At 43.0% G+C, this 14,703-nt stretch overlaps 2 protein-coding genes across 3 annotated transcripts in view; both read right to left on the reverse strand.

The window, feature by feature from the left end:
- Positions 1 to 4,764: 4,764 nt before the first annotated feature.
- On the reverse strand, positions 4,765 to 6,122 carry SMIM26 (small integral membrane protein 26). Its single transcript, XM_025932423.2, has 2 exons — positions 5,945 to 6,122; positions 4,765 to 5,097 (listed from the first exon to the last, which is right to left on the reverse strand). The coding sequence occupies exons 1-2, from the start codon at positions 6,057 to 6,059 to the stop codon at positions 4,931 to 4,933; spliced, it is 282 nt and encodes a 93-aa protein (XP_025788208.2). The 5' UTR covers positions 6,060 to 6,122; the 3' UTR covers positions 4,765 to 4,930.
- Positions 6,123 to 11,590: 5,468 nt separating this feature from the next.
- The window catches only part of SEC23B (SEC23 homolog B, COPII component), a 46,456-nt gene continuing 43,343 nt past the window's right edge, over positions 11,591 to 14,703 (reverse strand). For both annotated transcript variants that reach the window (XM_025932822.2, XM_086701594.1), the window contains exon 20: positions 11,591 to 12,052. In XM_025932822.2, coding sequence (XP_025788607.1) covers positions 11,963 to 12,052 — 90 coding nt within the window. In that variant the 3' untranslated portion in view covers positions 11,591 to 11,962. The remainder of the gene's footprint in view (positions 12,053 to 14,703) is intronic.

Raw genomic sequence — 14,703 nt, forward strand, 5'->3', positions numbered from 1 at the left:
CGTCTGGTTTTATATTAGATTCATGTTTTTAATTTTTTGAAAAGTATATATATATATATATATATGTATACACACACACACACACACATATATATATATATATATGATTTTATTTTTAAGTAATCTCTAAGCCCAATGTAGGGCTTGAACTCACAACCCCAAAATCAAGAGTTGTGGGGTCTACTGTATAAGCCAGCCAGGTGCCCCTTGAAAAGTGTATTTTGACAATCCTCAACTTTAGAATAGCCATCCTTCCGTATCTAGATGGACTTTGCATGGGTAGTGTGCGCAGGGTCCACAGGACCACCCCCAGGTTTGGTGATTCCCTAACAGGACTCCCAGGACTCAGCAGATAGTCATACTCATGGCTATGACGACTTACAGTGAAAAGATACAAAGCAAAATCTGCAAAGGAAAAAGGCACGTGGGGCAAAGTCCAGAGGGAACCAGGCCCAGTCTTCCAGACTCTTCTTCCGGTACAGTTTTCCGGTGCTGGATTCCTCTGGCATCATGTGACATGTCCAAAGTGTTTACCAGGAAGCTCGTTAGAGACTCCGTGCCCACAGTTTTGACTGGGGACTGTTGATGTAGGTACCTTCTTGTAGAGGCTGCTTTTAGGAAAACAGGCTTGAGCAATGGAATGTGGAAAGGGCCCACAGCGACCACCTGGCTGAATACAGACAGGCCCTTCAGGTGACCCACCTCAAAATATCCACAGACCCTAAATGACCAGTGGACTACTTACAAGTAGGCAGTTACCAGAAAAGGGAGAATTCCATACATTGCCGTATCGCCTCTTCTTCTCCCTTTAAAAACAGCTCTAACCCACTGCCTCGTTGCAGACAGCCTCTCCTCTGCTATCCAGCCCGCCACTCCCTGGCGGTGTATTCAGTTAACTTCTATCCCCTTTGTTCTGCCTCAGGTGAACTCTTTCACCTCGAGCATCACCGACTTCCACCTGATTGTCGTCCCACATTTGGGGCACCCATCTGATCAAGAGACACCCCATTTAGACACCACACTTCTGTCTAGCATGCACAAATTCCCAGATTCTCAAATGGAAAGGAAGGTATTCCGCAAAGAACCACATTGTTTGCACAGTTTAGCAACAGGGAGCCAGTCTTATCAGTCAGAGAATGGTAGAAACTCGGAGGAAATCCAAGTTCCTGGATGCCAGCTGAGGACCTACCTGGCTGGCCGGTCTCTTTAAGGATAGCCGTGTAGGACTGCTCTCTCGACTCTTCTGCACAACTAGGTTACACGCTTATAAAGGACACAGATGAAAGGCCTCCTCGGGGACTCCAAGGCAGATTGCCAAGTTGCCACCCCAAATCTGTTCTCCCTGTCTACCTTAGCAACAGAAGAGCAATATGCCCAGTTACACAAGTGCACCGCCAACTCCCATCAGCTCAGGGTGGCCAATGAGATGTAAGCGGAAGTTGTCAGGTGGGACTCAAGGAATGCTCAGGTAAGAGACGGCAGGCAGCTACCATGTCCCTTTGCAGCGCTCCATTCCCTCCTGTCCGGGAGTGTGGAGTCTTCAGCAGCCATCCTGTGAATGAGAGGATGGAAACCACTTTCTATGAAGGGAGAATCAGAAGGACAGAAGGATCCTGGGCCCCAGACGACTCCATGAATCCCTTCTACCAGCCCTGGACAGCCTACTGCTGGATGCTCCTATGAGAACAAACCCTTATGAATGTAAGCTGCTGTGGTCAGGCCACGGTTACTAGCAGCAAAAAGCAACCCCCACTTTCTATAAAGCCTATCTTTTTTTTTTAATTTTTTTCAACGTTTTTTTTTTTTTTTTATTTATTTTTGGGACAGAGAGAGACAGAGCATGAACGGGGGAGGGGCAGAGAGAGAGGGAGACACAGAATCGGAAACAGGCTCCAGGCTCCGAGCCATCAGCCCAGAGCCTGACGCGGGGCTCGAACTCACGGACCGCGAGATCGTGACCTGGCTGAAGTCGGACGCTTAACCAACTGCGCCACCCAGGCGCCCCTAAAGCCTATCTTTTAAAAAAAGAAAAGTTACTCAGTCAATACTGCCAGACCTCTGAATTTAAGGAAGCTCGTTTCCAAACCTGCAAACTTTTCTCCAACAGGTAATTCCCAACTCCTGAACGTACATTTAAGTTGCATTTGCAACATGGATGTTTGGAATTCTTAAAACTTCTTCCCAGAGAAACATTATAAATTATATTTAGTTGTTAGATTAGTCCACAAAGGTCTATTTAGGCCACAATTTGGCTAAACTGTAGGAATCACTGTGGCTCCAAGCTGTTTGGAGCCACAATTTGTTCTGTTTTACTAGTTGGTTAGAAGTGTTGTGGGGTGCCTGGGTGGCTCAGTCTGTTAAGCGCCCGACTTCGGCTCAGGTCATGATCTCACAGTCTGAGTTCAAGCCCTGCGTCGGGCTCTGTGCTGACAGCGCAGAGCCTGGCGCCTGCTTCGGATTCTGTCTCCCTCTCTCTGCCCCTCCCCCCACTCACACTCTGTCTCTCTCTCAAAATAAAATAAAGACATAAAAAATGTAAAAAAGAAGTGTTGTGGAGGAAGAACATGGTCTTAGCACAAGCAGTTGGGGTTGAAGTGTTTTAAACAAGAAGAAAATGTAAGCAGATATATCTATCATCTATCTATGAAAGCTTTTAAATTTTTTGAGTAGAGCTGACACTAAAAATCTTCTCATGGGTAAACACAAACTTCCACTTTGATGAAACTAGGAGCCACATAATGGAGGGGAAGAACCAGAATCCTTAGCGCTGTTAAAGAAAAAAATATTCAATTACCCTTGTTAAAATACAGTAAGGCAGACTTTATTCAGGGCAGGGAGAGAGAGGGGGCTCAACTCTGAATACAGCATGGGCAATTGGGAATTTCCAGTCAAGGAGCAGAGTGGGAGTCAGTGGATGGGAAATTACCAGAAGGAAACATCAGCAACAAGGAGGTTCTGGTTGGTTAAGCTGACCTAATGGGATCCTTGCTGAAGACAGGCTAGGCTGTTCAGGCATCACCAGACGGATGGTGGAGGATGAGGAACCTGATCAGATATCAAGGTGATCAGGTATTAAGTGTGGAGAGTTTTAGTTAAAATGACTTAGCAGGGTTCTTGCTAGAGCAGGATTTAACAAGGAAATGCACAGAGGGGCCTTGGAGAAGTTTCAGGAGCCCAACTTAAGTTTTGTCAAGCAAAGAATCTTTGCCAGGACCTGCAAAGAGAACACTGATAAGAAGTCAGATATTTAGCCTCACAGAAACTGGAAAGATCTCAGTAACTGGGGGCAGCAGAACACTGGAGGTAGAGGTGGAGAGGGAGGGCTGAAAACAGAAGGATGCATGGGTCTGTATAAGCAGCTGGACCCCGAGGTGCCCACCACCACTTCAGAGCCAGTAATATCCCTGCCCTTTATTCAGGAGAGTTGGGGTTTCTGCTTGGGGATACTCATGGTAGCAGCCAGAGGACAGAGCACTGGACTACATGGAAATATATATTCTAACCAAATACCCTAAGCCCCTCCCCCATCCAGCTCCCAGAATTCCTACAGCCAGGTGTCTACCTGCAGGTAGGAAACTAGAGGAAATTCTCTGGGGAAAATGATCTAGATACAAATGCTGGCATTTTGGTACTTCCCGATAAAAGTCTGGGGCACCTGGCTGGCTCAGTTGGTTAAGCATCCGACTTCAGTTCAGGTCATGATCTTGCAGTTCCTGGGTTTGGGCCCCATGTCAGGCTCTGTGCTAACAGCTCAGAGCCTGGAGCTTGCTTCGGGTTCTGTGTCTCCCTCTCTTTCTGCCCCTCCCCTGCTCACACTCTGTCTCTCTCAAAAATAAATAAACATTAAAAAAAAAAAGTCTGGCTTACTGCCTGGAGTGGACATTTGTCATGGTATCTGCTTGCCTAGAATTTTTTGAACATCCTTTGCATATCTGGAGAAGTTCCCCCTGTAAAAAATATTTCTTTAAATGTTTATTTATTATGAGAGAGAGCAAGCGAGAGAGAGAGTGATAGCACATTAAGTGGGGAAGGGGCAGAGAGACAGAGAGAGAATCCGAAGCAAGCTCTAGGCTGAGAGCTCAGGGCAGAGCCCAACGTGAGGCTCAATCTCACGACCGCAAGATCATGATCTGAGTCCATACCAAGAGTTGGATGCTTAAGTGACTGAGCCACCCAAGTGCCCTGAACTTCCTCCCTTAAAAGTCCATGAATCCCTAGTACAGAAGCCAGAAATTCACTTTCCCAGCCTCCTTTGCAGCTAGGGCCCAGGCATGTGATGCTATCAGTTAAGTATCACTGCACAAAACAGATTTATTTTTAATTTTTTTAAGTTTATTTATTCATTTATTTTGAGAGGCAGGGGAGGGGCATAGAGAGAGGGAGAGAGAATCCCAAGCAGGCTTTGCACTGTCAGCAGAGCCTGATGCGGGGAACAATCTCAAGAACCGCGAGATCATGACCTGAGCCGAAATCAAGAGTCAGATGCTTAACTGACTGAACGACCCAGGTGCCCCTAAAATCTAATTTATAACACACTTACCAAGTACTCAATAGTACCCAAAGTGTTTCTATAAATCCCTAAACGTAGGTGGGGACTTGCTGAATATAACCTTAAAGGGACCCCTAAAGCCATGTCTTCCAGCAACATGAAAGAAATACAAAGTTACATGAACTAGTTTCAGAAAACTGAGCTTATGGAAGCTCAATGTGAAATTTCAGTTCAACCTTTCATTCATGTATTGAGGGACACCTCATATATGCGAGTTTACTTTTCTTCAAGGAAATATTTATTGCATATTACTAGTGATTATATTTCACAGCAAAATTTAAATTAAATGGATACACTTTTCACAAACATAAACTGGAAATTAAGGCATCCATCAAATGTATATGCTGAACCCAGTCCCGGTTTTCAGCTTTCAGCAGTTAATCAGGATTCTGGTCCAGGGCCACCAGTCCATGATTTCCAAAAGTTGAGGATCCTGTCAGTGACTGGAACAAAATCTTCTTTATATGTGACAATTGTTTCCACGTAAAACCCTTTCGGCGGCTCGAGCATTTCATTTCTTGCGACATCCTTTTGCTCTACTTCATTGCCTTTCAAAAAAATGGAACACCTGAATGATGAACTTTTAAGACGGCAATCCGTCCTTAAAATTATTAGTCAAGCCTCAGAAATCAAATAAACTGAGGTGAGAACTACCCCCACCCCCATCAGATTTCTGACACTGTATTTCCTTTCTGTAAAAGGAAAAAATAAATATGACATGAGCACTACAGACATTGCAATGTTTTCAAATGCTCAATACTGGACACTAGTATTCTCAGGCCACTGATAATCGTCATCACCAATGTAATCTTCAGCAGTTATCACCTAACAGCTTTATCAAGATATACTTAACATATCGTACAATTAACTCCTTTGAAATGTACCACTAAATGGCTTTCATTCACAAAAAGAAACCCCATTCCGTTTGGCAAGCCCCGCCCCCCCCTTCCCTTCAGCCCCAGGCAACCAGAAAGTCTTACAGATATCTATAGATTTCCAGCATATTTCTGAAGGCTCAGGGATTTCCTTTTCCGCCCAGTAACTGGGAAGGTTTTAGTACTCGGCTGGCGGGGGTGCTGAAGTGTTTGCTCGCCAACTACAACGGGGGCTAATGTAACCGAGGCATCACCTCTTTAAGTCACCGTCCAGGGTCTTTGACATTCCCTCTGGGGCCTTAAATAGATTCTTCAAATTCTAAGTGTAAAAACGGCCTCCATCAACAAGACGTAGGCAGGGGGACTTAAAAAGTAGTTCCGGGTAGATTCCATTATAACGAATGGCTCTAAGCAATCGTTCCCACTGGTTTTGCAGAATAAACCCGGTGCTTGCGGCACAGCTAAACCGTTTATATAACCCCCTGGGGACGCCTCACCGAAGGCTGCCGGAGAACCGTACCTGGTACTTTGCTCTTCCGGTCTAAAAAAATCAAGGAGCCTAGCAGGGTCCAGGCGCCCAGAGCGTAGACGGCGGACATCCGCCGGTACCAGGACGTGGCCTGGTCCGGACGCATGGCGATACTCGGAGAAGATGTTGATCCTGGGAAGCTCGGAGCGGAGGCGGGCCTTCCAGTCGGCGCGTCACAGCCCCCGCCACCGCCTCCAATCGAGAGTCGACTCTGGGAGGCCGCTTCTTGCGTTGGCCCCGATGCATCCTGGAGCGTGTAGTCCCGAGAGTCGCGCCGGGGATTGGACTCTGAGTTGTGGGGTCTAAGCGGCTTCTGTGCTGTGTTGTGCACCCACTGCCTCGCATACCACGTGATGGGGACCAAATGACAATTTCTCGGAGCAAACTTCTCGCGTGGAAAATTGTAACACCTGCGTTACGCAGGATTCAGATGGTAATTGTTTAGATTAATTTCACTCCTCCAGCTCTCAGATATACGGGAATACCTGTCTTCCAACCCAACTCTTCTCCATTTTCCTTTCTGGAACCCAATCTGGGTGAGCCTTGGGTCCCTCCTTGTCAAAGCTAATCCCTCCACTGGGCTCTGGGTCCAATTCTTTTTTTTTTTTAAGTAGGCTCCACGCCCAACGTGGGGCTTGAACTCAGGACCTGGGTCCTATTCTCTACAGCCTTTTCAGGGTCTTTCCCATCAATTACACTACCCACATCTCAAAAACAAAACATCTTCCACTATGTCCACCTTCAACTTTTCTCTTACCCATACATTTCTTCCAAGCATAATCTACCCCCACTCCGACAGACCAAACAACTTGAGAGCAAAAGCGATGTGCTTGGCACAGAGTGGGCGTTTAGTAAATTGCCATATCCAGTAACTACTTTTCAGCCATAATCAAATTTGCCTTCTAAAGCATTTGACACCACTGACCCCACCTGCTTCTTTCACGGCTTCAAAAACATAATCTTCTTTAGTATCTTGGTATCCTTCGAGGATCTTCTTCCACCCTTCAGAAATTGCTTTGCCATACACAAAAAATTAACTCTAAATGGACCATAGGCTTAAATGTAAAAGCTAAAACTACAAACCCAGAAGAAAAGACAGGAGAAAATTTGCCACCTTGGGATAGGTAAAGATTTTGTATAATACAGAAAACATGATCCATAAAACCAAATATTGGTAGAGGCACCTGGGTGGCTCAGTCTGTTAAGTGTGGGACTCTTGGTTTCCCGTCAGGTCACCATCTGGATTTGTGAGTTTGAGCCCGGCTCTGGGCTCTGCATTGACAGTGCAGAGCCTGCTTGGGATGCTGTCTCTCTGTCTCTCTCTGTCTCTCTCTGCCCGTCCTGCTCTCTCTCAAAAGAGGTAAATAAACTTAAAACAAAAAAACCCCCTCAAATATTGGTAAATTGGATGTTTTAAAAATTAAAGCTTTTGCTTTTCAAAAGTCACAGTTAAGAAAATGAAACAAACCACAAAATTAATTATTCAGATACCTATATTTGACCAAGGACTTGTATCCAGAATACATAAGGACACTTACAACGTGATTACAAAAAGACAACCCTACTAAAAATCCTTACACGTAAGATGTAAATTCTAGTCATTCTAATAGGTGTGTGATGGTGTCTTGTGGTTTTAATTTGCATTTCTGTGATGATTAATGATGTCCCTGAGCGTCTTGGCCATTTGTGTATCTTTTGTTAAGAGTTTGTTAAAATTTGTTGCCTTTTAGTAGGTATGTGAAGGATTTGGAGCTATCAGACCTCTTACTGGTGGGAACATAAAATGTCACAACCTCTTTACAATACTGGCAGTTTCTTAAAAAGTTGAACATACAGCTACCATATGACTCAGATCTTCCATTCCTATTTATCCAAAAGAAATGAAAACATATCCACATAGACATGTACACGGATGTTCACAGAGCTTTATTCATAAGAGCCAAAACAAGGAAACAACCCAAATCGATATCAACTAGTGAATGGTTAAATGAAATGTGGTATACCACTCGGCAATAAAAAGGAACTACTGACACATGCAGCTATGTGGTGAGTGTCAAATGGGTTATGCTAAGTGAAAGAAGCTAGACACAAAACCAGACAAAATTCTAGAAGCAAACTAATCTACAGTGGGACAAAGCTGACCAGTAGTTGCCTACTAAGGAAAACTTTGGGGGTGATGGAGATGTTCCATCTGGTGGTGGAGGTTTCACGAGTGTACCCCTGTCAAAACTCATTGAACTGTATACTTTAAATGGGTGCAGTTCATTGTATGTAAGTTATACCTCAATCAAGTTAAAAACAAAACAAAAACACTGATATTCTGTTCCAAACTCGTTTCTCTTCTCATCCTGAGCAACTTTACTCATGTTATTTGTTAACGATAGAAATCTGCTCCAAATTCTCCTGAAGGCAAATTTCTATTAATTACTTCCAACCTGCTGGACATTATTATATCTCAAAAGCTCCTTTAAATGTCCAGGACTGAATTTATCAATGCTAGGAAAGAAAGAGGAAAAGAACTCTTTCCTTCCTTTTGTGTAATTCAGAGAATGATTGACATGATCACCCAAGCCAGAAACCTGAATTCAGACTCTTGCCTAATATCCTATCTGTCACGTCTGTCTGAGCACCTGCCTCTGTTCAGGCCTCACCTAGATTCCAGCTTCCTCCCATCCATCCTGCCACTCTCTAGTGTTTAAAAAAAAACAAAACAAAACAAAAAAAAACCCTAACTGATCCTTTCCCCTGCTTAAAATGTCAGAGGCTTTCCTTGCCTTGGAGAGGAATTTCAGAGTCCTCATTAGCCACACTAGGCTCCATGCTTCCCCACTCAGGATGGCTACTTTCCACACAATACTACCCCCCACCTCCATGTTCTCTCTGGAAACAGCCACCAGTACCCAGAGGTGGCACCTGCATGGCCACGTCTTTGATGTTGTCACCCAATGGTGCCACCTCACCTCAGCACCTTAACTCATTGTCACTGAAGAGAACACCAGAGCAAGGTGGGTCTTCCACATTCTACCTTCTGTTAATTTGAAATGGAAAGGACCAGGTGGAACAGTTTCAACTTAAATCTGTATATGCAGTTTTCTGTACTCTTCTATTTGATGTGTCTCAATTAAGAATTATTTCCAAAAAGTAAGAAAAATATTCTATGGAAAAGACACATAAAATAAAAGCCCTTGGCATTTATTTATTTAAAAAAAAATTTTTTTAACGTTTATTTATTTTTGAGACAGAGAGAGACAGAGCATGAATGGGGGAGGGTCAGAGAGAGAGGGAGACACAGCATCCAAAACAGGCTCCAGGCTGAGCGGTCAGCACAGAGCCTGACACGGGGCTCAAACTCACAGACCACGAGATCATGACCTGAGCCGAAGTCAGACGCTCAACCGACTGAGCCACCCAGGCGCCCCAAGCCCTTGGCATTTAAAATGTAACTGCTAGGGAGCCTGGCTGGGTCAGCTGGAAGAGCATTCGATTCTTGATCTCGGGGTCGTGGCTTCAAGCCCCACATTGGATGTAGAGATTACTTAAATAAACTTTAAAAAATGAAATGAAATAAAATAAAATGTGTTAAACAGCTTAGGATAGGAAACACTCTAAGAACACACACCAAAGGCAAAAGGTAGTAATACAAATTCGAAATATAGAGAAGAATCAATCCAGATGGCCCAACAGTCAATTAAAAGGAGTTTCCAGGGGCGCCTGGGTGGCGCAGTCGGTTAAGCCTCTGACTTCAGCCAGGTCACGATCTCACGGTCCGTGAGTTCGAGCCCTGCGTCAGGCTCTGGGCTGATGGCTCGGAGCCTGGAGCCTGTTTCCGATTCTGTGTCTCCCTCTCTCTCTGCCCCTCCCCCGTTCATGCTCTGTCTCTGTCTGTCCCATAAATAAATAAAAACGTTGAAGAAAAAAAAATTAAAAAAAAAAAAAAAGAGTTTCCAGCTTTGCTTTTCTACATAGCACTCAGTACCTTCTAATAAGTTATATAATTTACTTCCATTTTTTTTATTATTGGTCTTCCCTAACTAGAACATAAGCTTCACAAAAGCAGAAAATTTTGTTTTATTGGCTACATTCCCAGTGCCTGTAAGACACTCTATACATATCAAATACTGAACAATTATTTGTTGAATGAATGAAAAAATAGGTCCAAAGTTCTGAGAGGAAAATGATTTGGGGCCTAGAATTTTATACTCAGCAAAGCTATCAAGTATGAAGACAGAATAGATTCAGTCAATTATCTCCCATGTAACTTTTTATAGAAGCCATTTAAGATAGCAAATGACTTATGGGATAAAGAGTAGAACTAATCCAGGAGTCCAGACAAAAGAAATTCCTGGATTACTATTGTCGTAGCAATTGGCCAGTGATTAAAGGGGAGATCAGTGACCTTTAAAGAACAATGGACTCCATTCAGTAGAAGAAGAGATTTGAATTTCTGAATAAATAGAAAACAAAATCTTCAATCAAAACAAGAAATTAGGAACTCTAGGGAAAATAACAATATAAGAAGTCATGATGTGAAAAGGAAGCACACCAACCCGGGGCGTGCTAGAATGTGAGCACAGTGACTAATTCTGTCACTGGACATGTTTTCCTTCAAGTGGTAGAAGGACTGGGGCAGCAAACCCCTGGAGACAAATGTAATATTGCCTGACCGAACACGGACAATGTTTACATGATCACAACTGTGTAAATGATATTTATTAGTTTCCAACTTTCAGAATGAACTTTCAGACAAAAGACAGAACTATGGTTATAAGTCAGAATGTAAATTTTACCAACCTTGATAGATAGAAAAATAAAGGTGTAGCTGATCAAAACTGGATGGTCAAGAGAAAGGTCTTACTTTCCTCATTCTGGAAAATGGGAATTGAGTGACACTGGTTGGCTAAAACTGATACAGCAACAAAAGTCTTGAAGGAAAGGTTAAAACCAGTCATCTCGGCACAGTAGGTTTAGGCTCAGGGAGTGGAGGGAACTATTATTTGTTATAAAGCTCTTTAGGATAAGTTTTGTCTCTTTTTTTAAAACCATGCATATATTACTTTGATTAAAAAGCAGTGCTAATGTTAAAGTTATTTTACTTGATGCCCAAGATAAATGGCTGTCATTTTGTTATAGCTATTTATGCCCATCAGTCACTCTTTAAAAAAAATTTTTTTAAATGTTTATTTATTTTTGAGAGAGAGAGAGAGAGGATGAGCAGAGGGGCAAAGAGAGGATGAGCGGGGGGGGGGGGGGGGGGGGGGGGGGCGGGCAGAGAGAGAAAGACACAGAATCCGAAGCAGGCTCTAGGCTCTGAGCTGTCAGCACAGAGCCCGAAGTGGGGCTCGAACCCACAAGCCGTGAGATCATGACCTGAGCCAAAGCCGGGTGCTTAACCAATTTGAGCCACCCAGGCGCGTGCCCCCACCCCCCCCACCCAGCAGCCACTCTTTAGGGCTACTTGGGCTGGGCTGTTTACATGTGAGTTAGGGACAGTGCACTCCAGACAACTCTGCCTTGACAAAGTTTCACATATTTCAAGGTTTCCTTTGGTCTATTAACATTTAGACAGAAAATGTGAGGATTAAGTTCAGGAAATATCTCTTGGGGGAGTCACTTAAAACACACACATACACACAGACCTCAGGAAATCAAATTTGTATTAGCATTATTTTAGCCAGTGCTTTATCTATATTTATTTCCTTTCTGATCATTATGATTTTCATCTAAGTAAGTTGCCAAAATACAGTATCTCTGATTTTACATAAGTGTGAAGTTAGGATACAAAAAGCATATAAACATCTACAAGTACCAAAACATTTATGACCTTACAATTTCATGTTGCAAGAAAAGGGGAACAAATAAGGAATACAAATAAATTATAATCTAAAGAGTTACATACAATGCTTCCTTTGATTATTTATTAAAACTCACAAGGAAAGTGAAAGGAATGTTTTTGAGCCATAATAAGCAATTGTGAACACAATGTGACAATGTTCTGCTCACATCTCCAGCTTAACAAGCAGTGGACACAGCCAGCTTCTTCAAATGATCCATGAACACCTGCAGGCTAACATCGTCAGTTAGGATGGGTGCTCCTGTTTCCTGAAATTTAATGGTAAACATTTATTGGCAGGTATCTCAAAAGCTGGTTAGAATTCATCAATTATTAAGGACCTTTCCACCTCAGAACATTCACAGTGTTTCCCCTCTCTGCTCTGAGTAGTCCCTCTGCCTCATTAACCAGTCTTTCAACTGAAGCATAATTTCCTCACTAAACCCTTCTCTGACCCCCTGAGTTCAGGCCATCCCTGCCACTCCGGACTTTCCTAGGCATATGCCCTTCTACTTTAATCCTCTCCACAGTTCTGATGACCTGTCCAGAGTCTGGCTCCCCATCAGGCATGAGCACGCCGTGTCTCATGTTCCCCATCATGCTGACAGCACCTAGCCTGAGGCTCTTTCATGGCCTGCTTACAACAGAAGCTTGAAGAGGGTGTATTTACAAATCAGTGGATCAGTGCATCCACTGAACAACAGATGGATATCTGTATTATCCGAAACTGCTTGTGATTTATGTCATGCTTGGGGAAAAGAACTGAATAGAAACTTTGACTTCCAGTAAGATCCCAAACTTGTAAAAAATAAGTAAAAATATACATGATATACACATTTTATATTATCTACAAAGAAGCTGGAAATACTTAACTCTACACAGTGGCAATATAGGTATTAATTTTCTTTATCTTTTTTTCCAAATTTTCTTAATCAAATTTTCCAAAATGATACTACCAGTATAATTAGGAAAATATAAGCATAATTAAAATTTTATAAGAAGATTTCTTCTGGGAAGGAGTAGATGTGCTTTTCCCTATTCCTTCCACTAAGTACAAATAAAAACCCCAGACATTTATATAAAACAAACATAAGAAGACTCTAAAAGGTGGACAGAAGAGAGCAGACAAACCAAGGTCCCTAAGGCCGAAGGAACAACACAGTGGTGAGTTCCTTGGGTTTCCTTTTTGCCTCATATCTCAGACCTGGAGCCGAAGAGGCTGGCAAACAATCACTGCACACAGACAAGAACATCAGAAAAAGCCAACTTTCTCTAGCTAAAGGAACAGCACAGCCCAGCAAGACCAAAAAATGTTAGATAATAACTGCTGCACTCCAAAGGTGACAGAAGAAACTGTGTCCCAACCCACACCAGCAACAGCTGAGTGGGCACCTTAGACTGCCACCCTCACAAGACAGCAACAAGGGACCCCAACACCCCCACCAGGATGCTGGCAGAGAAGGCCAAGGACAACACTGGGAATTTCATCCCCAATGACCAGGGGGACGTCTCCCTACTGCCATGGTTATCAGGAGAGACCATTCAGGGAGCCTGCACTCCCACCCCTGTCTGGCAGTAATGAGATGTCCTCCAGGCCCCCTGCACTGGGAATCAGAGGCGGCCTAGTGGAGAGTCAGGACTTTTCATTACCACCCAGCACTAATATGGAGACTAGGTGGGGAGCTGGAATGCCCATCTCCACGTAGCAGTAACAAGGAACTGTCCCTCACCCACGTGTTAAGAGGCCAATGGAAAACCTGGTTTGCTTCAAGTGAATGAAAAACAGTCAGCAGGTATTAACACCAAGCCACCAAGCTGCCTACAGTGTTAGAATTATTTGACAAAGACTTCAAAGCAGCCATGACAGAAGTGCTTCAATGAGCAATTACGAGCACACTTGAAACAAATGAAAAAGTAGAAAGCCCCAGCAAAGAAAGTCTCAGGAAAGACGTAGACATAAATGAGAATCAAAGGAAAATTTTAGAACTGGAAAATACAGAAATAAGTTCAGTGTCTGAGCTCAATAGCAGAGAAGGAACAGAGAAAATAATCAGCAAACTGGAAGATAAAATAGTGGAAATAATGCAACTGAAAAGCAGATAGAAAATAGTGGGAAAAAAATGTACAGGGCCCCAGGGGTGTGTGGAACTACAAAAGACCTGACATGCATGTCACTGGAGTCCCAGAGAGAAAGGAAGAAGAGGATGGGCTGAAAAATTATTCAAAGAAATAATAACTGATAACTAACCAATTTTGGCAGGACCGATAAATATACAGAATCAAGAAGCAGAGCAAAGTCTAAACAGGTCAAATCCAAAGAAATCCACACCAAGCACATGGTACTTAAACTTTTGAAAACTAGTGTTAACAAAGAAACAATCTTGAAAGCAAGCAGAGAAAGATATCTTACCGATAGGGGAAAAACAATGAGAATGACAATAAATTTCTTATCAGAAACCAGAGAGACCAAGAGAAGTCACAAAATATTTTTTCAGCTGCCTAAAGAAAAGGACAGCCACCAAAATTCTTTATCTAGAGAAAATATCCTTCATGAATGAGGGGGAAATCAAGATTCCCAAATGAAAAAAAATTAAGAATCTATCACCATCAGACCTAAAAGAATGGCTAAAGGGGGGTACCTGGGTGGCTCAGTCGGTTGAGTGTACGACTCTTGATTTCAGCTTGGGTCATGGTCCCAAGTTATCATGGGATCAAGCTCCCTGTTGGGCTCCATGCGGAGTGTGGAGGCTGCTTTACAATTCTCATTCTCAAAAAAAAAAAAAAAAAAAAAAGAAAAAAAGAAAAATGGCTAAAGGAAGATCTCTACCTAAAATGGTAATGATAAAAGAAGGAATCTGGGAGTATCAAGAAGGAATAAAGAACACAGTAAGCAAAATTATGGATAAATATAACTGGATTT

The sequence above is a fragment of the Puma concolor genome, chromosome A3, assembly GCF_028749965.1.
Source record: "Puma concolor isolate L17-30 chromosome A3, mPumCon1.1.hap2, whole genome shotgun sequence".
Lineage (NCBI taxonomy): Eukaryota > Metazoa > Chordata > Mammalia > Carnivora > Felidae > Puma > Puma concolor.